A 26,654-nucleotide genomic window follows, 5' to 3' on the forward strand; every position below is an offset into this window, starting at 1 on the left:
GGAAAAAAGACAGAAGCAGGAAAAGTTCACTAAAAGGGACAGCAAAACAGCAGCTCTTTAGGACCCCAGAGATGGCTATTGCTTGATGTCCAAAGCTACTCATGTATCAATCATAGCTCTGACTTTACTTATTGGCTAATAAGACTGGCAGGCAGGAGCAGCCAAGCTGGTTCATTTCATAGAAATCGTTTTCGGTACTTGCACATTTTGCCCCACAACTTTCTTTCCAGGAGACTAGAGGATTACCTTTTTTAAAAAATGAAAGAAAAAACCACAAACAGCTACCTGCTGGGGGTGCTACTGAAGGCCTTTGTGGGTGTCAAGGCATCCATGGTTAATGGGTTGGCAACCCCTGGGTTAAATGAAAGGAGGGAAGGAGTATATTTGAGGGTTGGAGCTGGCCACAGAGGGCTTTTGGGATGGTGGCGAAAGGCAGGAGCATTTCTCCAAGTTCTTGGATTAGTTTGAGGGTGGGAAATCAGATAATTTGCTTGTTAATCTACATATAGCTCTGAAGAGCTCACCCAGATCTATTTTTACAGACTTATGATAGCTTGAAATAAAAGTCAGTTTTCAAAAAAGACAAAAGTCCTCCATGATGATGATGATGATGATGTCCAGTCCTTCCTCCTGAAAGAAGCCAGGGCAAACATATCAACAAAACATTTTAAAGCATTCTAAAACAGTTAAAACATTATAAAAACAGGTACAGTTAATAATCCTCTTAAAACAGTTACAGTTAAAAACATTCTCTCCCCCAGTGATTTCTGGGTTGCCAGGAATAGTCTCCTTCAGCCATCAAACATCTGGGTAAACAATGTATGGCATCCTTAGATTCTGTTTTTGAAATGCTGGTAACTGACATCTTTCTCCTTAAATCTGGCACAGCTTGGCTATTTGGCCCATCTGGGTTGGTTTTGTTAAATCTGTCCTTTGCTCTCTGCTCCATAGGTACCTTCTGACACATTTCAGCCTGCTCATTTTGTTCTCTGCCTGCAGCATATTCTGATCTCAATTATATAGGCTAAATTGTTATGGTGGTTTGGAAATGGAAGATCTTCCCTGTGTGTATGTGGACTTGATGAACTTTGCATGCATTCCAGTTCTACGTTATTTGTGCATAGGCTGTGAATGTCCTACTGCTTAATTTCACTATTAATCATTGGCATCATTGGAACATTTTCCCTAGAAAATTGGCAGCATAGTGTGTCTCATCAGGGAACTTAACTCACTTTCCTTTTGAGCAACTAATCACAGACCATCTCAACATGTGGTTTCATGGAAATGAGACATATACGGAGAAGGCATAAAATGGAAAAAGAAACCCACAATTTTTCCCTAATACACAAAAAAAGACAAACCGAATAAGGAAGGAAAAGAGTCCAGAAGCAATGTGTGTTTGTATCTGCTTTTCTTATCTTGCTCCATACTTGCTTTTAGGAACCAGAGGTCAAGTGTGACTCCACTTGAATTTATGTAAAAGAAACAATTCTGACTATGAGTACAAAATGAGGATTCTTTTTAAAGTTTGCATTATTTAGTTCTTTCTCTGCAAAAGCCTGCAGGGAAACATATTGTTCCTGTCCAAGATGCTCATGGCACAGTAAACATTGCAGCAGAAATTTCTGGCTGTTTTTTTTTTAAAGAAAAAGTGTTCCATTTATCCCCTTTGGTTGGACTTCCTTCTAAACTATAAATGGAGTTACTTATTAACCAAGTGTCTTTCAACCTGAGGATTTATTTCTCTGATCATTAAAATTTAAATAGACACACTCATTTTCTCTCCACACTCTAGGCTTAAATTGCATTTTCACAGCCTGTTGTATTTATGGCATAGGGATTGAATGATTACGTTCATTAGAAATGATGCATTATAAAATCTTAATTAAAGCAATGAATCTGTGCTCCTTAATAGACAGACCCATTGAGCCAAATCCATAGCTGGTAAAAACCAGTACAGCCTAATAAATGGCACCAATTTGCACCTGTTGGAAGACAATCTAGCTCTACTTATCCAGGTTTTTCTTCCTACTTAATGGTCTCAGTTCAGCATAGGCTATGTATGTGCTGTCACTGGCTGCTCTATGTTTGTGTATCATCCCACATCTACAAGTGTATATCCCATATAAAAGTTTCACCAGAACTCCAGTGTACAGACAGAACCCCTGCTCTCTATTCACTTCATTTCTTCTGTGCAGCGAGAATGAGTGTGTAGAGCTGCCCTCAGCATGGAGGACAATGAGGCGACCCTTGTTTGCTATGAAAGTTATTACAAAATATAGCCAATTAACTGGCAACCAGGATTGGGTGAAGGAAACACATCTTGTTGGTGCTAAAACAATGGCACTGGCTCCCGATCCATTTCAGAGCAGAAGTCAGAGGGCTTAAAAAACTACATAGCTTACAATATGGGTACCTATTCCAGTATAAGCCTGTCTGGACATTCAGGTAATCTCCTAGGCGCCCTCATCATCTCAGGTGAAATGGATAGCAACTGGAGGGAAAGGGCCTTCTTGGTTGTGGAGCCTTACTTTAGAAATGCTTTCCCCAAGGAGGCTTGCCTGGTACTGACTTTGATGCCTTTCTGCCAGACAAAGGCCAGCCATTCATTCATTCATTCATTCATTCATTCATTCATTCATTCATTCATTCATTTCCCTTGCGCTTAGTTTTTAGCCTGTTTTTATCCACAGCTGATTTATTACTGCTTTTTTAAAAAACCTGTTTTTATTTTATTGTTTTAATTTGATTTCTGTAAGCCACCCTGGCATTTTTTTCTTTACATTGAAGGGTGGGGTTATGTTTATAAAATGAATTAAAAACATGAGCTAATTAATTGTGTGTGTGTGTGTGAGTGAGTGAGAGAGACAGACAGAGATCTTTCAAGGACATAGCCATTGCTGGTTTAGAGCTGCTCTTTACAACTTGCATGCCCCAAGAAGATTGGGGGAGGATTTTATTTCATGTTTATTTTATGCTTTTTTCTTCTATACCATGCCTGTCTTGGTTTCAGAACTCTAGATTGATTGGATTAATCGTAAAGGATTTGATGATCACAAGTTACATGCATAATTCAGAACTGTTCCCAATTGCTTTGGCCTTAATTTAATAATCAATTACTTTTAAGCACACATTTCAAGTTTTGAAGAAATTCTAGCATACTATGCAGATAATAAACAAAACTCCCCCTCTGGGGAAAGTAATTACCTAGAAGAAACAGGTTTTTCCTTTCCTTAGAGAGAAAAGGAACATTTGTAAGGAGCAGGCAATAAAAAAACACAAACCCTGAGAATTGTCAAGCAGTGTATTTCCTGTGAATTTGTACTCTCTCTATTAAAATGAATTAAACTCTTCCCTGCAACAATTTAGGAAACAGGTATGGGTAGATGAAATAATTTATTCCTGCTTTGGGTTGTAAGCAGAGTTGGGAGCATTAAGTGCAGATTTAAAATGTGGATACTTGATCAAAGATGGTTCTTGGGAACTGGTGTTAAGTGCTGATGGCATTCTTGTGTATTGCTACATACATGTCTTGATTCAAGCAATGGGTTTAAGATGATTTGCTAAAGTATAATTATATATATAATTTCAATTGGAGGAAAGTTTTATTTTCATCACTTAAATAAGCACAAAAAAATCACCTGTATGGAGATTCCATAACAGTATATACACTCACATTCAGCAGAAGCTGGTCCATTAAAGCAAATGAGGCACTGTCCCACAAATCTCAGCCTGCCCTCACAACCAATCCGGGGGATGGCACTGCCGGTCGGCTTCCTTTTTCTTAGTGCCAGTGTTATTATTGTAGAGCTCAGCAGGGAGGGGGAAGATGGGGACAAAGCTAGAAATAGTTGGCTGTGCCTTTCATCAGCTCTGGCTCCACCTACTGTTTGGGCTCCCTGCCTTCTGCTCTACTAGTCACAATGGGCACCAGCCACCGCTGCTCACACTGACTGATCAACAGAACAATCCTATACATCTCTACCCAAAATATAAATCCCATTGAGTTCAGTGGAGCTTACTCCCAGATAAGTTTGCACAGGATTGTAGCCTCAAATATTAATGAGGCAAAACCAACAAACTTCATGGATATCCCACATACACAGAGTTGGCAGTCCTCATTTTTATGAACAGAATAATGAGAGATATTAGATATCTGATATCTAAACTGAATATTTTAAAAAGTTGCCCTTAACTAAGTGGTCCTTATCAAAACTGGTTGAGTGTTTGAATGTGTTGTGACTCATTGGGATGGCAATGTCTCCCTCCTCAAAATTCACTGTTTGTTTGATTGGAAAGCAAAGGTAGTAGTAAAATGGTTGTGTTTGGAAAACGACAAAATATTTTAGTTTGAATCGTTAAGCCTGAGCAAAAAAATATGAGGAACACTGGAACAGGTTCACAGCTGTGCAGGCCACACAGGTAGGGGAAACTGAGTAAGAAGGAAATGGGTTTATTTCCTCTCCATAAATAATATTTTAATTATTTTCTTCATTAGCTTATTCTCCAACCCATGTGTACCAATTAAACTGTAACCCCATTGTGGAAGGGGCCTTGGGGGAGGGGATGGAAGGAATGACTTCCAACCATTCTTCCCCCTGCTGTACCACATGCTAAAGTATATATTGACATAAATCATGTATCTAATGCCAAATTGCCAATTCCCTTATAATAAATTATTTCCACATATTAAACCTGTCAGGCAGAGCAAGGATAGATTCTACCTGACACAAAATGCTTTCAGGATGACATGTGGTAGAGTCACACCTACTTTCCACTGTGGGGCACTTCTACTTCGGTGGTTCTGCTCCTAACTCCAGGGCTGTTTTCAGAAAGTAGTAATGTTCAGCACTGTGGGAGTTGGTGTGTGGTGTCCCGAAGGGTTCCATCTTGCCCCCATGCTGTCTATCAGATACCGCTTGGAACTGTCATCAGGAATTTTGAAGTGAGGTGTCACCAATATGTGGAAGTCACCCAGCTCTATCTGTCAGTTCCATCTGAATCAGGAGAGGAGTTTGAAGTGCTAGACTGGTGCTTGGAGGCAGTGATGAGCTGGATAAGGGTCAAAACATTAAATCTGAATTCTAAAAAGACAGAGGTGTTATGTGTTCCAAGTCCTCAGATCCAGGAGGTGGGGAGGATGCAGCCTGTTCTGGATGGGGTTACACTCCCTTGAAAGGAGCTGGTCCTTGGCTTGGGGGTGCTTCTGGATCAATCACTGTCATTGGAGACTCAGGCATCCTCAGTGACTAGGAATACTTATTTCCAGCTACAGATGGTTTGCCAGCTATGGCTCCATTTGGAAAGAGATGACTTGGCCACTGTCTCCACGCTCTAATAACCTCTAGATTGGACTATTGCAGCGTACTGTACATGGGGCTACCTTTGAGGGTGGTTTGGCACCTGGGGGTTGGGTTTCCATTTAGAACTTGCATAACCCCTGTTTTAAAAGAGCTGCACTGGTTGCCAGTTTGTTTCTGGGCCCTATTCAAGGTGCCCACATTAGCATTTAAAGCCCCAAACAACTTAGGCCCCAAATATCTGAAACACCGCCTCTTTCCCTACCAACCTTCTCTGTTCCACCACCCTCAGAACTGTGGGAAATGGCGACCCAGGGGAGGGCTTTCTCTGTGGCAGCCCCTAAATTATGGAACTCCCTCCCCACAGAGGTGCATCCAGCATCTTCACTGCACAGCTTTTACCATATGCTGAAGACACACCTCTTTACCCTGGCCTTTGACAGTTAAGGAGTTTTATTTTGTAGGATCCACTACTGAATGTATACTGTTCTGTTCCATTCAGAATGGTTTCATGTGTTTTATAATGATAATGGTTTTTTGGTTTTTATAATTGTATAGTTTCTTGGTATAACCCATCCTGGGACCTTATGCTGAAGGGCGGGTAATAAATCTTATAAATAAATAAGTACAAATAAATCTAAGTCCACAGGCATTTCTAGCATCACACGAGAGGGGCAGTGGGGACCAGTGCACTAGCTCCAACCCACATTGTTGTCCTCACCCTTGCCAAATGAAAATACTTCCATTTAATACAAAGGGTCTCAGGTTTTCCCTTTTTCTTCCCCTCTTGAGTATATAGAGTATTGAAGGTGCTGTTATTATGAGTGCCCTATTTATTTATTACATTTATACCCTGCCTTTCTTTCATCATAGAACCCAAGGTAGCATATGTGTGGTTTCGAGGCAGTCTCCCATCCAGGCACCGACCAGACACAGACATGCTTAGCTTCAGCAGTGGTGGCCTCATGTGTCTTCAGACCATAGCCTGGGTCATTTTACCACCCCAAGTGGCTCACCTGTAGGACCAGAGAGGTTCATGTCAATATCCTCTGTGATGTTGCAAGAGATTCTGATTGCATACTGGTCCACTGACTCACCCATAACCATACTGACAGTAGAACATGGGTTTGAGGCAGTTATATGGTTGAGAAGGCCATGGTTGTCTTCTTATGTTTGCCATACTGTATGGGCCAATACACATTAACTGATATTGCTTGCTTTAATAACTGTTTGTGTTGCTCTTATAGTTCCAGGTCCTCCTGCTGGAGTTAAAGCAGCTGCAGCATCAGCTTCCACTGTGTTTGTATCCTGGCTTCCTCCCATCAAACTGAATGGTGTTATCCGAACGTACACTGTATTCTGTTCTCATCCATACCCCACAGTAAGTTAATAAAAAAAGATTATATCAAGACTTTAGATCTCCTACAGCAAGGGTGAAGAACCTTTTCCAGCCAGAGGGCCACATTCCTTTCTGGACAACTTTCTAGGAGCCACATGCCAGTGGTGGGCAGGACCAGAGGCAAAAATGGACAGAGCAAAAAATGTAAATATTACCTTTGTACAGTAGGCTACTTTCCACACATACATACACACACTAACACACCCCTCTCTATCCTTCATCCAGTCAAGCAAGAGGCATCCTCCAAGTTCAATGCCCCATTCCAGCCATACAGAAAGACTCAAGGAGATGTGTGAAGCAGGTCTGGTGAAGGATATGGATAAAGAGGGAGGATGGTCATAAGGACCAAGTAGAGAGGCTTTGGGGGTGCAATTGGTTCCAAGGCCTGAAGTTCCCCACCCCTGATCTATGGGGGGAAAGCTAGTGTTTTTCCATTGCCCGGTTCCTTTCATTTTTATTCCTAAAACCTGAAAAAGCTTGTATTAATTGAAAAGGGAAAGGCACTCTCCATATACTACAGACTACAGTCAATCAGCACAAGGACTTATAAGTGTAAAATATTCTTGCTCCCTAGTTATGACATAGTTAGCTTTATATTACCTGAACTCTGCTGAGTTTGCATGCGCAGGGACACTTAGAACTCTCAGGGCCCAAGATTTGTCAATCATCATGCGGGTAAAGGAAACACAAGTTGATTTCCTATATACCACTTGGAGTGGGAATATAAAATTTAATGATTGCAGTTTACTGGCAAACATTGATGCTCAGTTCTATAAAAAAAATAGGGTAGAAAAACATTACAGCATTCCAGAAAATTAAAATATGTCAAAATCATTTAAACATTTTTTATTTCTAGTCTTTTGCTGGCCTGTTGGGTTTAAAATGGTATTAAACTGTTTTTTCATCCATCCAACTTTCCAGTAATATTATTTATTGCCCTGAGACCACAGAGTACAGCAAGAGGTCCTGTTCTTGAATGACGATAAAATCAATTTAATAGCAATTGTGATGCAAACCCAGATGATATGAGGCCTTTAAATAAAATTTAACTGCCTGTTGGTTCTACAGTATTGACTACTTAGCAGATTTATTGTTGTCCTAAGAGTGTTTGGTTTAATCGAACACCAGTTTGCTCTCTATTGTGTTTTTAAGGTTATAGAAATGCTTAGAAAGAACTTTTATTTGGCATGCTTTATAAGAGCCACCAGGTGGTGCTACAGGTTCTACCTTTATCAGGCTTGTTCATGTAACATTTTCTGATAGTGTTTTTTTGTTGAAACAGTTGGCATATATTATTTAGAGATTAACCACCACAGAGTACATTCAGTAACTGGATTTTGTTTCCAACACATTATTCTGATTACATTTTCCACCTCTATCATGTTAAGATCATGTCCACAGCTTGCACATTTTAGCAACATCCATATTTTGAGCTACTTTCAAAATTATATTGGTTTGGTCCCACATATCTAGTTCAGTTTGGTTGAATTTCATTTATCTTCATAAACAGCTGAAACCAACAGCTTAACAACAAAGAGTCTTGTGGCACCTTGATGCCCCAATTTTTATGGCATAAACATGGAGTGTTATCCTGAGTTGTAAGTATATATGGGGCAGGAGTATAAACAGTGAGGTGAGAAGGAAAGGAAATGAAGAAAAGTGTCGATTATTATGTTATTAGCAATTGTCATTCACAAAAAACAGTCATTGGTAGCACAGACATCCTGGCATCAGTAAGCCAATTAACACATGCAGTATGATAAAAATCCTTTGTCTTGATCAATGCTCTGGAAACCAATTGCCACATTTCAGTCAAACTGTAAAACATGCATGCCTTAGTTTCTGTTCTTTTCCATTTATCCTGGGACAGATTATTTCAAGGAAGTTGCAATAGTTGGAGCTTTCTATAACACTTGTGGAGAAATTGCCTACAGCTTAGTAGACATTTCAATCACTTTTTCTAACTAGTACCATTTTCCTCATTGCTTTGGTCAAGGGAAATGTAATATATTTAGTAGGCCACTATGGACCACTATGACACTTAATGGAAGAAGCAAACTGATTCTCTGCAGCTACTTGTGTTTCTGGTGCTTTTCAGAACTTGTTAAATGGGTCAACCTGATCCCCTTCATAGCAGTGATGCAATCCAAGAAATTGCTTTTTTCTTTCGCTCTGTATTTTCTACCATTTATGTAGGTTTTAAACAATAATGGTTCAAAGAAATCTACCAAGTTATCGTGGAGGGAAAAAAAAACTTAATTAAGCCGAATATAGATGTCTTTTAAAAACAAGTATATAATCAAGAGGTCTCCTCAGATGAGGAGCAGGGCTCTCCAGCTGATCTCCACACTGCCAATGACCCTGAGGAGCTATTGGATCTGGACATCCCTGAAGCAACAACTCTCATTCAGGCTCCAGCTTTCCTGACCTGAGAAAAACAGGCAATGACAAAACAGCACTCAAAACAGCATTAAACTAACTAAAAGAGCCAGAACGTACAAATAATAACCTATACTGCAATTAGATCATAGACTTGTTGGGGAAAAAAGTTCTTCAAATGTTGATGGAAAACAGATAAAGAAGAAGATGCTCTTACCCAGCCTTCCTCTAGTCTAGCTGGTGCCTTCCAAATGTTGAACTACAACTCCTATCACCTCAAGCTGTGGGGCTGATGGGAGTTGTAGTCCAGCAATATGTGGAGATTGCCAGGTTGAGGAAGGCTCATCTGCCCTCTTGGAGCAGGGAGTCAACATACAGGTCACTTTAGTATATTATTTGTAAACTGCCCTGGAATCAATTTTGATGAAGGTTAATATAATTTGAAATAAACAAACATTTAGGCCCAATTAATTTCTATTAATAGTCATTAAATGTGCATAGAATCCGTGAGCTGGTCAGAGGTTTAATTGCTGCAGAGGCAAAAGCACAATTACAAGTACCCTGGGAGAAGCAGAGTTACTTTCACACATAAACATTTGCCTTCCCTAAATGGCATCTCAGTGCATTACCCATACTTGATGGACTGTGGATGAGAAGAGGAGTACAAGAAAAGGAGACAGAAGCCTTCTTTACATACCACTTCATGATTAAAAGGGTTGTGGGGCCATACATCTAGCCCTCCCCTGACGATGCACAGCTCCCCCAGCCATGCCAATGTACCCAGAGTGATAAAGGTCCTAGGAGCTGGGAAAGCCTAGACGCTTACGCATAAGATTCCCTGCTTCAGGAGCAGGGCCCAGGAGCCATACATCATTAGGGGTGAGCCAGAGGCACAGCCTGTTTTATCACACAATGCTTCTTCATGCAGGTAACAAACAAAGAAGGCTAGAGGTGCTGGGGAAACAGCCAGTTGTAGAAGACCCTTGGTAAGTGGATAGGCAATGCAAGAACAAAAGAGCCTAAATGAGGTGTTTTAAAAATAAACCAACAGATTTCTAAACCACCTTTTACACCATAACAGCTCTCACAATGCAGTGTACAACTGGAAGATTACGGATAATCACACAAAAACCATCAATTTACATACATGCACCAAATTAAAGGAGCAGTACAAATTATAGTAAATTAATTAATAAAATCCAGATTGAAATTCTTGTAGCACCTTAAAGACTTACTAATTTTTATGGCATAAGCTTGTGTGGACTACAGTTGTAGGTATGGTTGCCAGGTGTCCAGTTTTTGCCCAGACTCTGGTTTATGGGGGTTCTCTCCGGTTCTCCAGGTGAGTCACCTTAATCTCTGGACTCTCAGCTTTCATTTTAAAAAAAAGTTTCTAAGTGGTCTGGTTCATGAGATACAGATCAAAACATCAGTCCCCCCCCCCTGCAACTTCATTTAAAAGAACATAACTGGCTGCTCTAATCCTACCCTTTCAGGTTTGTAGTTAATAAGTGAAGTCAGGGTTGTGATTGACAAGGCAGTAAGTAGACCCTTTTGCATATCAGAAAACTAGTTCTTTTCCTGCTTATCTGAAAATCTCATAAATTGAGTAAGTATATAGCTTTCAGTCTTTTTCTCTCTTGTGTGTAGGAGGCAAACAAGTTTAAATTTTCCTGGGCTGTTGAAGAGGGCAGTATTTTGAAAACCTTCCCAATATGAAGCTTTAATCCAGTACTTGCTTTTCTGGGAGTAAAGCTGCAATGCTAATCCCACATACCCAGAGTAAACCCCATTGAATTCAGTAGGACTTACTTTTGAGTAGACATGGTTAGGATTGTGCTGTAAATTGATGGAACTTCTGAGTGAACATAGCAAAGAATTGTGTTTGTGTTGTAAACCTTTCTCTCCCCCTCCAATCCTATTTTTAAAGCAATTAGGCAGGGCTTACTTAGGTATCACTACTTTTATTATGTTGGAAACTAATACTGATTTTATTTTATTTTTAATTGTTCTGCAATGACCAACTGGTTTTGACGATAAACTATTATATGGGGTGTATGTATTTTTACATCTCCAGTGTGTGTGAGTGTGTGTGTGGAATCTTTCCAACAACGCTGTGAGGTATGATTGGTGATTGAAAACCAAGGCAGCTCACAATAAGAAATAAATCCCTTTAAAATCCATTAACCATGAAAACAAGTATAAGCAGTTACAAAACAACTTAAAGTGGCATGATTCTGAATTTGGGGATGGGAGAATGAAGTTCCTTATCACTTGAGGTTGCAGTTCTGTGCAATCTTCCCTGTTTGAGTAAACCCCATTGAATACATTGGGACTTGCCTCTGAGTAAACAAACAAAGGATTGCACTATATCTTTACAGGTTGTATAAATAATAAACATCTTTGATAGTCCTGCTTATATAAATGTTTCTTCATACTATGTCCTGATAAGTATCTGATTTTACACTATGGTTGTACATGATTATTTCCTCTACATTTTACGTGTGCCCTTCTTCCTTGGGGTGATCATGGTTCCCCTCTGTTGTTTTCATCCTGAGGGGCAGATTAGGCTGAGAGATGGTGAGTAGCCCATGATCAACTATTAAAGTTTATAGCTCATTTCTATCTTTAAAAAATAATTAAAATGATTTACATGCAGGCAAAGTAGATCCACACAGTACGTTTAAAGCACACCCAACTTGCATTTAAAGTACATGACTTCCCCTAAAGAATCCTGGGAAGTGTAATTTTCACTCACATTTATAGTTCCCATCACCCTTAACAAACTAAAGTTCCCATGATTCTGTGCTGTGATTCATGTCTTTCAAATATGTGTTGAATGTGCTTTAAATGTATGGTGTGGATCTGCACCTAGGTATGATGTGCATTCATTAGTGATTGGAAAAGAACGATTTTAAAAGAATTTTTTTTAAACAGGAAGGGTTGTAGCTCAGTGGTAGGGCATATGCTTTGCATGCAAAGGTCCAAAATTCAGTTTCTGGAAAAGACTATTGCCTGGAATCCTGGAGAGCCAATGTTAATTCATGTAATCAATACAGAGCTAGATGGCACCAAATGGCCTGAGTCGGTATAAGACAGATTCCTTTGTTCCTAAAAATGGAAAGAGACCCAAGGGCCACAGTGACTCTAAAATTTATTTATGTATTTTATTTACAACATTTATATACTGCTTTATTGTAAAAAAATCTCAAAGCTGTTTACAAAAAGAATTAAAACAATAAAATTATTGGCAAAAATAGTTAGACAGGTATTTAAAAACATTCAAAATAGTAAAATGTACAATGAGTTAAAAACAGATAAAAACATAATAGCTTCTACATGCCTGGATGGGCTAAACAAACATGTTTTTAGCAGGTACTGAAAAGAGTACAATGAAGGTGTCTGCCTAATGTCAATAGGCAGGGAGTTCCAAAGCGTAGGTACAGTATAGCCTGTCTAGAGTTTGTTGTGTGTTAGTTTTCCTTTCAGCATATTGTCCATTGTTCCCACCTTCCATTTTACATTATGATGTGAAATCAGATTTTCTCACTGCAACATTATATTTTTCTGATAAGTGAGAGAGAAAATACCTGAACTGGTAGAGATGGCAGAATAATCACAAAATTGGATTTGGTATCGAATTCTGGGATATCCGCAAGTTCATCTCATTGTCAAATAGGCTCCCCCTCTTTGCATGCGTTTGCGGCTGTCAGCAATACCGTCATTTTTTTAAAAAAAAATCTGTGCTGAGAATTATGTAATTTATTTACATAATTATTTTTGTAATCAGCTGCTGCTGTATACATTATATAAATTATACAGCAGCATAAGGAATAAAAGAAATTACATAATTTTTTTGAAAAAATAGCCCAAAAAAAGAGAGAACCAGGAATCGTGATAACTGGCAAAACACGATTTATGGCAAATCATAACTGGTAGCCCATTTGATGAATTGAACAATTAAATGCAATTAGATAGCAAACCCCATCCCTAGAACTGGGTTTAATGTTGTTTCATAAGAACTAAACTGGTACACATGCAACCTTTGCTAATCAGTTCAACTGGCTGAACATTTTTAGCAATGTGTTTTCTCCTTGCTAATTAAAAAATTGCATTTACTATTTAAATTCTATTTAAATAGACTGTGTGACTGACTTCACACAGCCACTTTAAAATGTTATATTTTAAAAAGATAAAAGTACAAAAGGATTATCAATAGTTGAAAAAAGAGACTATGATAATGGCTCACCATATCAGTAGTGGGTGGGGTGGAGGCACTTATCTGACCTCCCAAGAGGTGAGCTGCTGCTGCTCACTGGGAGGGAGAGGGGCTAGGTAGTGCCATAGTTGCTATAGTGCAAGCATACCAGTTGAGTCAATCAGGTGTTCCTGTTGGTATGTTTTCACCATGCCGTCCTCTCTGCTATCTCCCCCCCCCCAGTAAGCAGCAGTGACTCACCTGCCGGGAGGAATAATAATAATAAAATAATAATAATAATAATAATTACATGTCCTTCAACAGTAGTCCTAGGGTAGGCCCACACCACCACATTATCCACTACTGGACAAAAATAATCTTTCTTGTTTGTATTTATACTTAGCATACATAGAGATCACTTGAAAAATTGACCCCTTGAAGAGGATACTTTGTTGAAACACACTGGGTGCATTCAATATTTGTTTTTTTTTCCTTCTGTAAACCACTTAAGAGGTCTTTTGTTCAAGTAATCAGTTTATACATTTTGTAAAATAAATAAATAAATAAAAGGTTGTTTTCACTATCATAATAAATAAAATTTGAAATTACAGAAGTGCAATCAAGCTTTCTTTCTTTCTTTTTGCATATTTACGGGGCATCACAGCTTCTTGGTTTTTCTCTTCCCTTTCTTTAAACAGCATAGGTGCACCCATTACGTGAATGATGGGTTTTATGCAAACATTTGGGATGGTTTATTTTTTTAAAAAATGGCATGATATCCATGCCATTTCTAAGAGCTCAATCCTATGTTGAGGTTATGTAAGCTGTGAAGCCTTCAGGATATTGTGGAAGCCCTGATATGCCAGGACAACTTCAAATATGCCACCAGCATGACAGCTATGCTGGCAGGACTCCCTTGATACGCTGGTAGAATCCTCTGCTGGTGGAGTGGTTTAAATGGAGAAGAAATGTGGGCAGGATGGGGGACAGCACACAGGGGGACAGCACACAGGGGAACATTGCCATGGCCCCATAGGTGGTGTGGCATTACATCAAAACTTGTTGCAGGAAATTTCCCTCCCCTTGACCAGTGGGATTGGATGGGGGTCAAAACTGCCGCCTCCACATTGATGGCAACCCTGCCCATGTTGCCACAGCAGAGCATAGGATTAGCTATAAGTCACAATACAACCATTTATAAACCTCTAAATGGGAAGGCCACGTGAGGTGAAATAGCATGTGCATGGGGCTATACCTCTTTAGCTTCATGTCACACACGCTTAGAGCTCACAAAGGAGAACTTTGTGGATGGTAAACTGGAGAGTAGATGTTCTGCACACAGAGGGAACCCTTTGCAGAAAACAGCCTGGGAGCTTGAGCATATTACTAACATATCTCTGCCTAGAACTCTTCACAGGTACCTCCCTTTGGGGCTCCAGCCATAAAACACACACAGGCTCCACTCTAACAACTCAAATGTCAGGACAGAGCACCACACACAGGTAAGCAAAGGAAAGGGGAACACATGCTGTAATGTATAGCTTTTGTGGGTATCTCTCATATCCCCCCTTTTTGTCAGAGGGTGGTATTCAATAATACTCCCATCTGTTCAGAGTAGACCTATTGAATATAATGGATATGAGTAACTCAAGTACATCAATTTCAGTGGGTCTACTCTGTGTAGGACTTAGTTGAATACAACCCTGAGCCTAGTCTGAACTGTATTGTTTTAACACCACTCCCAGACAGTGGGGAACAGTGTATCCCACACACACGGGAGGCACTCATCCTCACATACAGGTAAGCTTTCTGTTGGCAAAAGCTTAGGCACCTCCACTTCACCGTTGTCACTGCTGGCCAAAGATTCATGAGCACTTCTGCCTTCCAGCATTGCACAGCCCAGGTGCATAGAGCAGAACAGCTACAGACAGTACACATTGTTTCCCTGCAACCCTCCTATAGTAAGGGGCACGTATAATCACAGTCACTTGAGACTCTGTCAGTGATGGCTGGTGGCTGCATGTCAGTGGGGCAGTGGAATTTGCTCCGGGTTTTAGTCCAAAGTTTCAAGAAGTTGTCCTAGGTTTCAAAACCTAGGTTTCATCACCTGGGACAGTTCCTTGATAGTTTGGACAAAAACCCAGAGCAGATTCCACTGCTCCACTGACATGGAACTACCAGTCACCACTCTGGGCTAAAGCATCAGCACTAGCTGACACTCAGGTGGAACTACTCACCCTCCTCTGTCACTCCTTAGGGACTATGTGCTCCAAATGCTGACAATCACTGTGCCTTTGTCTTCACTTGCTCTCCACAGATCACTCTCCCACAGGTACAGGATCTACTCTATACCCCATTCCATACAGACCATGAGGGAGGCCTGCCTCATGACCAGCAGCAGTGACCAGGATGCTCCCATCTGTTCCCTCATGAAGTTGTTAACCTACTTTCCACAGGCAAGGTCCTGTATCCTTGCAAGCTCTTTTGACAGACCATTGTGTAACAGATGAAGGGTGTTCCTATCATAGAGTTGGTGACATAAGGAACACTATTATCCAAAGGCCTTGCTAGAGTGGCTGGTTGGAACCTGACATGCGTCTTTCCCTTTCAGGATATTTTCCAGGCCAGATGTTCATCAATAAAGACTATGAGTTTGCCGCATGTGTTGTGTCTTTGTTGCTAGTGAGCGGTAGATACATATCCCTTTCCCCCATGCTAGCGTGATCTCACTTTAGCTGGCCTTGGAATGGGATTGTAAGGGGGGCTAACAGGGAGCTTTTTAGGCTCAGAGGCAGTGCCCCCTCCAGATTCTGCTCACTCAGGTCCCCTGGACTGAGCAGCCAGACTTTCAAGGGGCACAAGTGGGATAGGGGTTGGTGCTGCTGCCAGGATGTATCCCAGTGCACTATTCTGAGGGACATTAGGACCTATATATACACTCTGATTTATCAAGATAACTAGAAATGATGTAAACAGGCAAAATGGTGATCAGATAAATTGTGCCACAGTGCAAAGTGAACATTTAGGGGTGCTGAAAGTCACTTCGATTTGCAGAACAGAAATTTAAGAAGTAGCATGCCACAGAAAAATAGCCAATTACAGCAGATGAGACAACATATCACAAAAGCAAACCTGGTTCTTTATCTGTCCCCACTCGGGTATAAAGCAGAGGGGAAAGAGGTCCAATTCACAGAGCAAAAGATTATTATACAGCCACGAGAGTGGCTGTATATAATACCCAGGTGGGTTTTTCGCATTCTGCAATGTTAAATTGAAAATACCCCCAATGCTATTCTGATGCTTCTACTCGATGGCCTTATAGGCCCCTTCCAACTCTACTATTCTAGGATTCTATGATTCTATAAGCTCATTTCAAAACAAAACCTTACAAAACTTATAGTCCTGAACTCAGACACGCTTGCTTAACAACCCTCTAAATTGTCATGGTGATGCACAAAACAGTCAGAGAGAATCCAGAGTTCAAAGTGTAAAAAGAGAGAGAGAGAAACTAGTGTATGAGTGCAGCACCAATTTACCAGTGATAACCAGTAGAGTCCAGTAGCGTTTTAGCTTGCTTATCAGTGCCAGTCGCCGACCGAAATAATAGACCATCAGCCAAGTCTTTAAGAAAACAAAACTTTACTGTTTTCACACCGTGCTTCGTCTCTTGCTCACCAACCAACTCTATAATGCTTTCCTATTACCCCCACACCTCTGTGTGCTCATTGAAGCCTTTTTATTGCTGCTTCACTTATCAGTTACAGCTGCAGCCTGACCTTGGGCGTTTCTGCCAAGTGCTGTCAATTACCGGCTTCACTGTGTCTTTAACTCCTAACAGTCTTGTCTGGAACTGGCTGTGTTGCCCACCTAAGCCTGACAGCCCCCACCTTCCAGACAGACGTTTCAGGTTACACTTTTACATTTTTTTTTCACAGTACAATTATACATTTCCTTTGTTACATACATTTGCTTTTTACTTGGTACATTTGTACAGTCTTCAGGCATTTTTCACTTTTCTACATTCTTTACACATTTAACACATATATGCACAGTCACTGTCACCTTCTTGAGCATACTTTGCCATTCGTTCTCTTATGCTATTTATGAACAGAGTATCACTGTCTGTTATTACTTTGCACTGTTTGTTTTCCTCTTTGTTTGTCTCACCCTGTATGGCTGATACTTGGAAACGTTCTGGAGGTTTCCCTTTATTTTGTCTTGTTGACCTCCTTAATGTTTCTGTTTCTTGTTCCTGTTCTATATCTATGTCTGTGCTTGATGCACTGCTACTGGAATCAGAGCTGCTTGTCTCTATCTCCTGTTTTGTTTCTTCCCTTTCCTGTTTTATTTGTTGAGCAGGCTCTGTTGCATTTATGCCATTTGTGTCACTGCAATCTAGATTTACATATGTTTTGTGGTTCTCTGAGTCTTGTTCTTGTGTTCTAACACTCCTGCTGAGTGTTACACTACCATCCTGTGGAACCCACACGCGGTAATTCACATGTTGAAACCCCAACACATATCCCTTTTTCGCTCTGGGAGCCAATTTTCCCTTTCTCTTTCGCTTGGGAACATGCACCCAGCATGGGGAACCAAATCTCAGTATGTGTAGTAGTCTGGGCTTTCTTTTGTACAACAGTTCATATGGTGACATGGCAATAGTTCTATGCAGTACTCTGTTTTGAATATAAGCAGCATACATTAAACTTTCTCCCCAGAAAGATTGATCAAGGCCTGAATCCTTTAACATTGCTCTCATTGCATCCTGCAATGTTTTGTTTTCAGCTGTCCTTTCTGCTGTCCCGTTCTGATGTGGAGAAAACGGGGCGGTTACAGCATGATTTATTCCTTTCTTTTCAAAATATTCTTCCAGGGACTTTCCTGTGAACTCCCCGCCCTGGTCAGATCTAATCTGTTGCACCTGTGTACCATGCTGCACTTCCACTCTGTTTAGAAAACGTTTTAATTGCTCTGCAGCCTCATCTTTTGTTTTCAATAACTTTACATGACAAAATCTTGAAAAATCGTCAACAATCACGAGAAAATATTTAGCACCACCTTTTGTTTTGGGAAATGGTCCCGCTAAATCAACATGTATTGTCTGATAAGGCTTATCTGTATTTCTTTCAGCTACTTTGTTAATTGGAGCTACAGTGGCCTTTGTCTGCTGTATTGCTTGCAGTCTTTTAGTTGTACATCAGCACTGAATTGCTCTGCCTTTTTCGCAGTCTCATAATTTACATGCCCCAGCCTTCGGTGCCATTCATGGATACATCTATCATGTGTTTTCTTATGCGTTACTAGTGAGGCTTGTACTGCATTTACATTTACATAGAACATGCCTTCCTTACAATATCCTTTTAGGCACACCTTTCCCCTTTTCATTATTTCACATTTCTTGTTACTAAATAACACACTATAATTCATTTGCAATAGTTTTGAAACTGACAGAATGTTGTTAGTTAAATTAGGCACGAATAAAACATTTGTCATTATTGTTTGTAAAGCACATAACTGTACAGTACCCTTACCCATCACCTGTTGTTTAGTGCCATCAGCTAAACTCACGTCTTCATTAGCTGGCACCATTGTTTTAAATAGACTTTTATCTTTTATCAGTGAATGGGTGGAACCTGAGTCCAGGACCCACAAACTATTGTCTCTGTTAACAAAGTCTTTTTCATTCTTTGTCTTTGCACTCACCAACTGCACATGTGAGGGTTTCCTTCCGTCCCTCCTCCTTCTCAGTAAGTCACAGTCCCGCCTTAAATGATGCAAGGAGCCGCAGTTGTAACAAACTTTAGTCCCAAAAGCCTTTATCTCAGTCTTTTCTTGTCTTTCACTCCTTTCGTTCCGTCCTTCTTGCCTTTGTTTTGTTTCTTTTCTTCTCTCCCACTCTTGCTTTAGTTTGTCTGCAACATATCGAAACGAAAGTCCAGAATCGGGCATCGCTTCAAGTGCGCTGATAACAGGATTCCAAGTGTCATTAAGTGTTGAAAGAGTGATATAGATCTGCTGTGTTTCAGAGTGTTCCACTCCCCTTTCTTGTAATTCTACAAACAGGCTTGTAATGTTCATTAAGTGTTCTGACATAGTTACTTCGTCAGTTAGCTGCATTCTGTATAGTTTTCTCGCAAGACTTATTCTACTGCTAGCTGTTTCTTGAACATAATATGCTCTTAAAGCAGTCCACATTTCTTTAGCAGTCTCTTTACCTCTTAGAAGCAGTAGTTGCGAGTCTCCAACAGCCAAGATAATTAGTGACTTCGCTCTTTCATCCAAGCGTAGCCATTCAGCAGGTGGTGGAATGGAGGGGGGGTTGTTGGTCAATTACCTGCCATAAATCTTCTCTGTTTAGATAGGCTTGCATCCGCAGCCACCAGCATGAGTAATTTCGTTCAGAGAGACGTTCCAGAAGAATGCCAGCCAAAGTTACTCCAGTCATTCTTGCAGACCTCTTATCACTTTGGTTTCCAGGCAACATGGTTCTCTATCTCTGCTTTGCCGCTCTCCCACAGCTCACCAGCTCTCCGGCTCAGCTTCCTTCAGTTGTCCGGCATAGCACAAGCTTGCTCACTGGTTTTAACTGGGTGTTACTGGTTTGGAACTGGGCCCATAACCCTTGTAGAGTGCAGCACCAATTTACCAGTGATAACCAGTAGAGTCCAGTAGCGTTTTAGCTTGCTTATCAGTGCCAGTCGCCAACCGAAATAATAGACCATCAGCCAAGTCTTTAAGAAAACAAAACTTTACTGTTTTCACACCGTGCTTCGTCTCTTGCTCACCAACCAACTCTATAATGCTTTCCTATTACCCCCACACCTCTGTGTGCTCATTGAAGCCTTTTTATTGCTGCTTCACTTATCAGTTACAGCTGCAGCCTGACCTTGGGCGTTTCTGCCAAGTGCTGTCAATTACCGGCTTCACTGTGTCTTTAACTCCTAACAGTCTTGTCTGGAACTGGCTGTGTTGCCCACCTAAGCCTGACAACTAGACCCCTTTTGGACTTTTTTTCTGTCGCAGTTATCATAATTAGTTGAAATTAATTAAAAAGCAGCCATGCTCACAGAGTACCTGTAATCCTAACACTGACCTTGCCCCATACTCTGACCTTCATCTTCTGCAGTTTAAAAGTTAAAAAAATGCCTGGCTGATTTTTAATTAATTGAAGAAATTTTGGCTTGAACTCAGTGACAAGGCCGGGCATGCTCAGTAAGAACCAACTGTCAGTGTTCTAAAAGCCAGACTCCCAGCTGCTGGGCTTGCCTAATCAGGGGGCCACACCCACACTAGACTTTATTTATTTATTTATTTATTTATATACTGCCCTATAGCCGAAGCTCTCTGGGCGGTTTACAGTAACTAAAAACATTAAAACAAATACTTTGATTTCACTTGAGACAGTCATGGCTTCCCTCAGAGAATCCTGGGAAGTGTGGTTTGTGAAGGGTGCTGAGAGGAGACTCCTGTTCCACTGACAGAGCTCCAGTGGCCAGACTGGTTTAACAGTCAGCTGGTCTGATTGAAGCTCTGTGGGGGAACAGGGCGTCTCCTAGCAACTCTCAGCACCCTTCACTATCTACACTTCCCAGAATTCTTTGGGAGAAGCCATTGTTTTAAATTTTTTAATTGTTTTTTAAATTGTTTTTAAAATATGTGTTTTAAATTGTATATTTTAATGTTTTTGGTTGCTGTAAACCGCCCAGAGAGCTTCGGCTATGGGGCGGTATACAAGTGCAATCGATCTATTGATCAATCAATCAATCAATGACTGTTTAAAATGCAATAAAGGGCTGGTGTGGATGCAGCCAGGGACAGCTTTGGTTTAAATTTGGGTGGGAGGCTACATGTGCCTGCTGTAGAATAAAAAGATGGGGGAAACCCTGAAAAAGAATGATGCTGTTCACAATGTTTTCCTTTTGGAAAGGAAAGGGGCTCCCCCTCTGCCCAGTGCCCACCCACCCAATCTCCTCCGCTTCCTGCCCTCCCCCCACCCCTCCCCCAGGTCAGTTTCACCTATCCTAAGCATGATTGCACAGGAGTAAATCCCACTGAACTCAAAAAGCATGCAAATTATCAAACCTGCCCTCCCCTCCTCCTCCTTCCTATCCCCTCCCTCTTGCCTCTTCCATCCCCCTTCCTTCACCCCTCCCCTCCCCATCCCCTTCCAATCCCCTCCTTCCCCTCCTCCTTCACATCCCTTCCCGTCCTCCGTCCTCCCCCCATGGTCAGTTTTACCTGTCCTAGAACTATGACCTGGGAGACCAGGGTTCAAATCCCCACACAGCAGTGAAGCCCACTGGGTGATCTTGGGCCAGTCACTGCCTCTGAGTCTCAGAGGAAGACAATGGTAAACCATCTCTGAATACCGCTTACCATGAAAACCCTATTCATAGGGTTGCCATAAGTTGGAATTGACTTGAAGGCAGTTTCAAGCATGATTGCACGGGAGTAAATGCCATTGAACTCAATAAGTATGGAAATGATCCAACCTGCGCTCCCCTCCTCCTCCTTCCCATCACCCCCTTTTGCCCCTTCCCTCCCCTTCCTTCACCCCTCCCCTTCCTTCACCCCTCCCCTTCCTTCACCCCTCCCCTTCCTTCACCCCTCCCCTTCCAATCCCCTCCTTCCCCCTCCCACTCCTTCTACTCCCCTCTCCCCCTTCTTCCTTCCGTCTACGCTCTCCCCCTCCTCCTTCCCCATGGTCAGTTTACCTATTCTAGCCATGATTGCACAGGAGTAAATCCCATTGAACTCAATAATCATGCTAATGATCAGACCTGCCTTTCCCCTCCTTCCCTTCTCCTCCCCTCTTCCTTCCTCCTCCCCTGCCCACTCCAGGCTTCCCTCCCCATGGTCAGTTTTACCTATCCTAAGCATGATTGCACGGGAGTAAATCCAACTGAACTCAATAAACATGCAAATGATCGCCTCCCCTCCTGCCTGCTCCCCTCCCCATCCCCTGTGATCAGTTTAATCTATCCTAAACATGTTTACATGGGAGTAAATCCCACTGAACTCAGTAGGCATGCAAATGATCAATCCATTCTTCGCAAACTTGCACAGGATCCCATTTCTTACCTTCCGGACTAAAAAGCAGGGAAATTCACTAATAGGCAAAAATCCATGCGGTTTAAGAATATACCTATAGTCAACAGATATTTCTATCAATCTTAAAAAAGCAGGGAAATTGGGCAGTTATAGTGAATGCACCAGGGGAGCAGGAGACCTGACCTCTCTGAGATATTGTACTGCCCTACAAATTTGTCAAAATGCAAACACCATTTGGGTTGGTCTTTCGCAGTCCAATCCACTTGCTGTGTATCTTGGAAGAATTTGGCAACATGTCCCTCTGAGCATATGGAGAGTGTTGGTAACACCTGCAGTCAGCTCAAATAACAGAAACAAGACGTGCTGTGCTGATCTTTTTTTAGGGAGGAAGCAACTATATTAAAACAGTTGATATAGTTCAGATAGTCACTTTAAATATGTTTGATTTACTTTGCGATTTTAGTGAAGTTTCCTATGGTAAATCATTCTCTTTTGCTTCTGTTTCTGTGAATATGTGAAGTACAGCAATATTTTGCAACACTAAAAAAAAAACTCCAAAAACAATTGTGGAATAATAACACTGACTATTCTGCATAATAGTTTCAAATGGACATGAGGAGTGTCTCAGTTTGCACAAGGTACAACAGTGGGAGGTGAAATATTTTGTGACAAAATTCTAGGTGTGCTCTGTTTTTAATTGACCATTAAAATTGACACCTTTCCTTACATGGAATAGTTTAAGCATAGCAGGCTGAAAACATGCTGCTTGGGCAGGCCAAGTTTGTTTTTTCCAACAGCTAGCGTCATTGCTAAAGTAGCAACATATTGTAATCAGTCTGATTGTACATCAAACTGCAGTTTCAGATTCAACTGTTAATGTGCCCAAAATAGAAATAGAGCATAACCTCCAGTTTGAAACACAAAAGGCTGTCTTCACCATCATATGACACTGACCAATCAAAAGGCTTTGAAATTAATAAAAATAAATTTGACTCAGATTTCTGGGATGAATAATGAGGGAAATATAATTTTTTAGGTTAGATTCTCTGTAGAAACATTAGTAACACAGAAAAGAAGCAAAGTAAGAAGAACACCACCACACATACAAAAATGTAATTATCTATCTTTGGAGATTGCAGGTGTTGCCACCACTCACCATATGCTCAGAGGCACATGTTACCAAATTCTTCCAAGCTACACAGGAAGTGGATTGGACTGTGAAAGACCAACCCAAATGGTGTTTGCATTTTAACAAAATCTGTAGGGCAGTCCAATATCTCAGAGAGAAGGTCAGGTCTCCTGCTCCCTTGGTGCATTCACTAGAGCTGCCCAATTTCCCTGCTTTTTAAAGTTTGATAGAAATATCTGTGGGCTAAAGGTACATTCTTAAATGGAAAGGTTTTTTGCCTATTAGTGAATTTGTTTATTGCAACAATTATGTACCACCATTTACTAGTTACTTCAAGGTGGTCTACAAAAATTAAAACAAGTAAACCAGGAGTAGGGAACCTTTTTGGCTCCAGGAGCCAACTTTGACAAGTGGGTGGGCAACAATTAGGAACTAACCTTAAGCTCCCAATTCTTCCTTTGAAGCCCTGCACTTACCTGCCCCACACCTGGAGTTGCAGGTTAAATGGGGAGGCCTGGTGGGCCAAGTTTGCCCTGTGGGCTGGAGGGCCCCCACCCCTGAAGTAACACAACAATGTACAGTACAAAACAAGCAGCAGACAAAAGTCCAATGAATTAATTGTGAGGGAGTTTAAAATATTTAATGTTCTCTAAAAATGTTTTTAAATGCTTGAGTGATTTAAGTTTTTGCCTGGTACCTAAAAATCAGCAAAGTTCTTCCAGGAGTTCCTCTGTGAGGAAGGCTGTCCGTAACTGGGGCACTACTACTAAAAAAGAAAAAGAAAGCCCTCTGCGGGAAGAATACAGAATCATCCTCTAACCACAGTCTATCCCTCTGCAGCACCTTCCCCCAGGTGTTTTTCTCCCAGGTGAGCTCAATTTTGGTACTGGAAAGTAGCTGATGTCATGAGAGAATCTGCAGGGGGCACCCTCTCCCCGCCTGCACCCCTTTGGCTCTAAATATTGGAGGTTCCACCATTTCTGTCTATGTGCCACACATAGTTTCATCTTCAGCAAGCCGATCCATGACATCATCCCTTATCTCTTTTTCCTGTCCAGTTATTAAGCATCAGTATCTGATGTTGAGTATCTGATCGAATGAATGGCCCCATCTGCCAGGGCAGTGTGTTTGTCAAAGCCATTCACGGACTGCATTCATCAGTTATGGTAATTTTAAAAAATCACTTAAGTGTGTGTATGTATTTGTGTGACTGTCCAGACAATGTATGTACAAAAGAAAAAACTAAATCCTTTGAATCATCTGGCTGCAGCTGGGAGTTCTATTACCATGCTTGCCAACTACGACCGTTCTTGGATAGAGTCAGTAATTCCTGCCACAGTAATCTGTGTTCTGACAATCTCCCATTTGGATTACTGTAATGCACTCTACATGGGGCTGCCCATGAAGAGAACTCAAAAGCTTCAACTAGTGTAAAATGCAACAACAAGGTGAGTCATATAACACCAGTTCTGAAAGGATTGCCCTGACTGTCAATTGCTTCTGGTCTGATGGTGATGACCTAAAAAGCCCTGAACAACTTGGGACCCAAATATTTGAAGCAGCTACTCTCCCTCTAATGTCTTGCCTGGACTTTAAGATCTGTATGGGAGACCTTTTTCAGTGTGCTGCTTCCAAGAGTTATAAACTATGTGGGATGCAAGAAGGGGTCTTCACTGTGGTGACACTCTGGCTGTGGAATGCCTTTCTCTCTGAGGTATGGCTGGTGTTGACTCTTTTTTTTTTGTTTCTGTGCTAGCTTGAGATGTGGTTATTTGCTCAAGCATTTAGAAATTGTTAGCCTGCAGGGTTTTTTTTACAGATTCTGCTCTTTAGTTTTATTACTGATGTTAACTTGTAATTTTACCTGTCCTCGTGTTTCTTTAATGGATTTGTGGTGTTTAAATGAGTTTTATTGTTTCCCGCCCTGAGGTCTTGTGATGAAGAAAAGTGAGACATGCAAATTATAAGCAAATAAATAATTACTTTTTTCCCTCTCTGAAATGGTTAAGAGGTAAAAACTCTTAACTGTTATATGTACATTGTTTACTTTAGTTTGGAAATGTTTGTCTCTCCTGTCACAGGTAATCAGCGAGTTTGAAGCTTCTCCTGACTCATTTTCCTACAGAATCCCCAATCTGAGTCGGAATCGACAATACAGTGTTTGGGTGGTGGCTGTGACAGCTGCAGGACGAGGCAATAGCAGTGAGATTATCACCGTGGAACCATTTGCTAAAGGTGAGGAGTCTACATGTCATAAAATGAATAGCATGCAATTTAGCAGAATCTGGGGTTGGAAGAGACCAAAAAGGCCATTTATGCTGGCATCCTAACCATGCCTATTCAGAGATAAACCCTACTGAATTCAGTGGGTTCCCTTACTATTTTCTAAATACTATTTTCATATGGTTTTTTTTTTAAAAAAATACCAGATTATTTCAAAAGCATGAATGAATGAAATGGATTTATGAATGAGCAGGTGTGAAATGGACATAAGCTGGAAACAGACTGACCTGTCTATCCCGATATACAGCCAAAAGGTCCTTACAGAGCAAAGAATTGAAAGGGACACATGCCACATTGGATGGTAGATATTATAAACCCAAGGGTTGTGGATTTTGAGAATCCCAAGGCTCACTATTTTAAAGGAAAGGGAAACTCCTAAACCTCATGGCTGCAGAAATAGGTTTGAATAGAAGTTGATAACATTTCCTAATGCAGACCGACACGAAGTTGAACAAGCCGTTTTGCTCTTGAGACAGAAACAGGCAGGTTTCTTTTGATGGCACTTAAGAGCTATCATGAGCCTTGTGCTTCTGGCGCCTCACTATATCTGCTAGCAATAGAATGTAATTTCATTAGCAAGGCTTCATTTATTTCTCTTCCTTTTGATCAACAGAACTGATTTTTTGTGTGACTTTAATTAATTTTTTTACTAGAACAATTCTCCCAAGAAGCCAAGGCTTCTCTTGAAGATGCTGTGAGTACTACAAAGTCAGGATGATCATATGGCACATGGAAATAATTTTCTTCCTTCTTTTTGTGGATACCAGCAGTCGCTTAGCAGCCCCCTGAAGCAATTTTCTTTTGCTCTTCAAGGACTGCTATCTATGACTTTCTTTTAAATATTATTTGGACAGAATAAAAATCCACTAAGATTAAACATTCTAGTTACGTTTGATGCTAATGCCTATTCTTGTG

At 40.9% G+C, this 26,654-nt stretch overlaps 1 protein-coding gene across 1 annotated transcript in view; it reads left to right on the forward strand.

The window, feature by feature from the left end:
• DSCAM (DS cell adhesion molecule) overlaps window positions 1–26,654 on the forward strand; it is a 602,142-nt gene that overhangs the window by 468,754 nt on the left and 106,734 nt on the right. Inside the window, exons 20-21 of the mRNA XM_061627614.1 lie at window positions 6,548–6,681; window positions 25,538–25,691. Coding sequence (XP_061483598.1) covers window positions 6,548–6,681; window positions 25,538–25,691 — 288 coding nt within the window. The remainder of the gene's footprint in view (window positions 1–6,547; window positions 6,682–25,537; window positions 25,692–26,654) is intronic.

The sequence above is a fragment of the Rhineura floridana genome, chromosome 5 (genome assembly GCF_030035675.1).
Source record: "Rhineura floridana isolate rRhiFlo1 chromosome 5, rRhiFlo1.hap2, whole genome shotgun sequence".
Taxonomy (NCBI): Eukaryota; Metazoa; Chordata; class Lepidosauria; order Squamata; family Rhineuridae; genus Rhineura; species Rhineura floridana.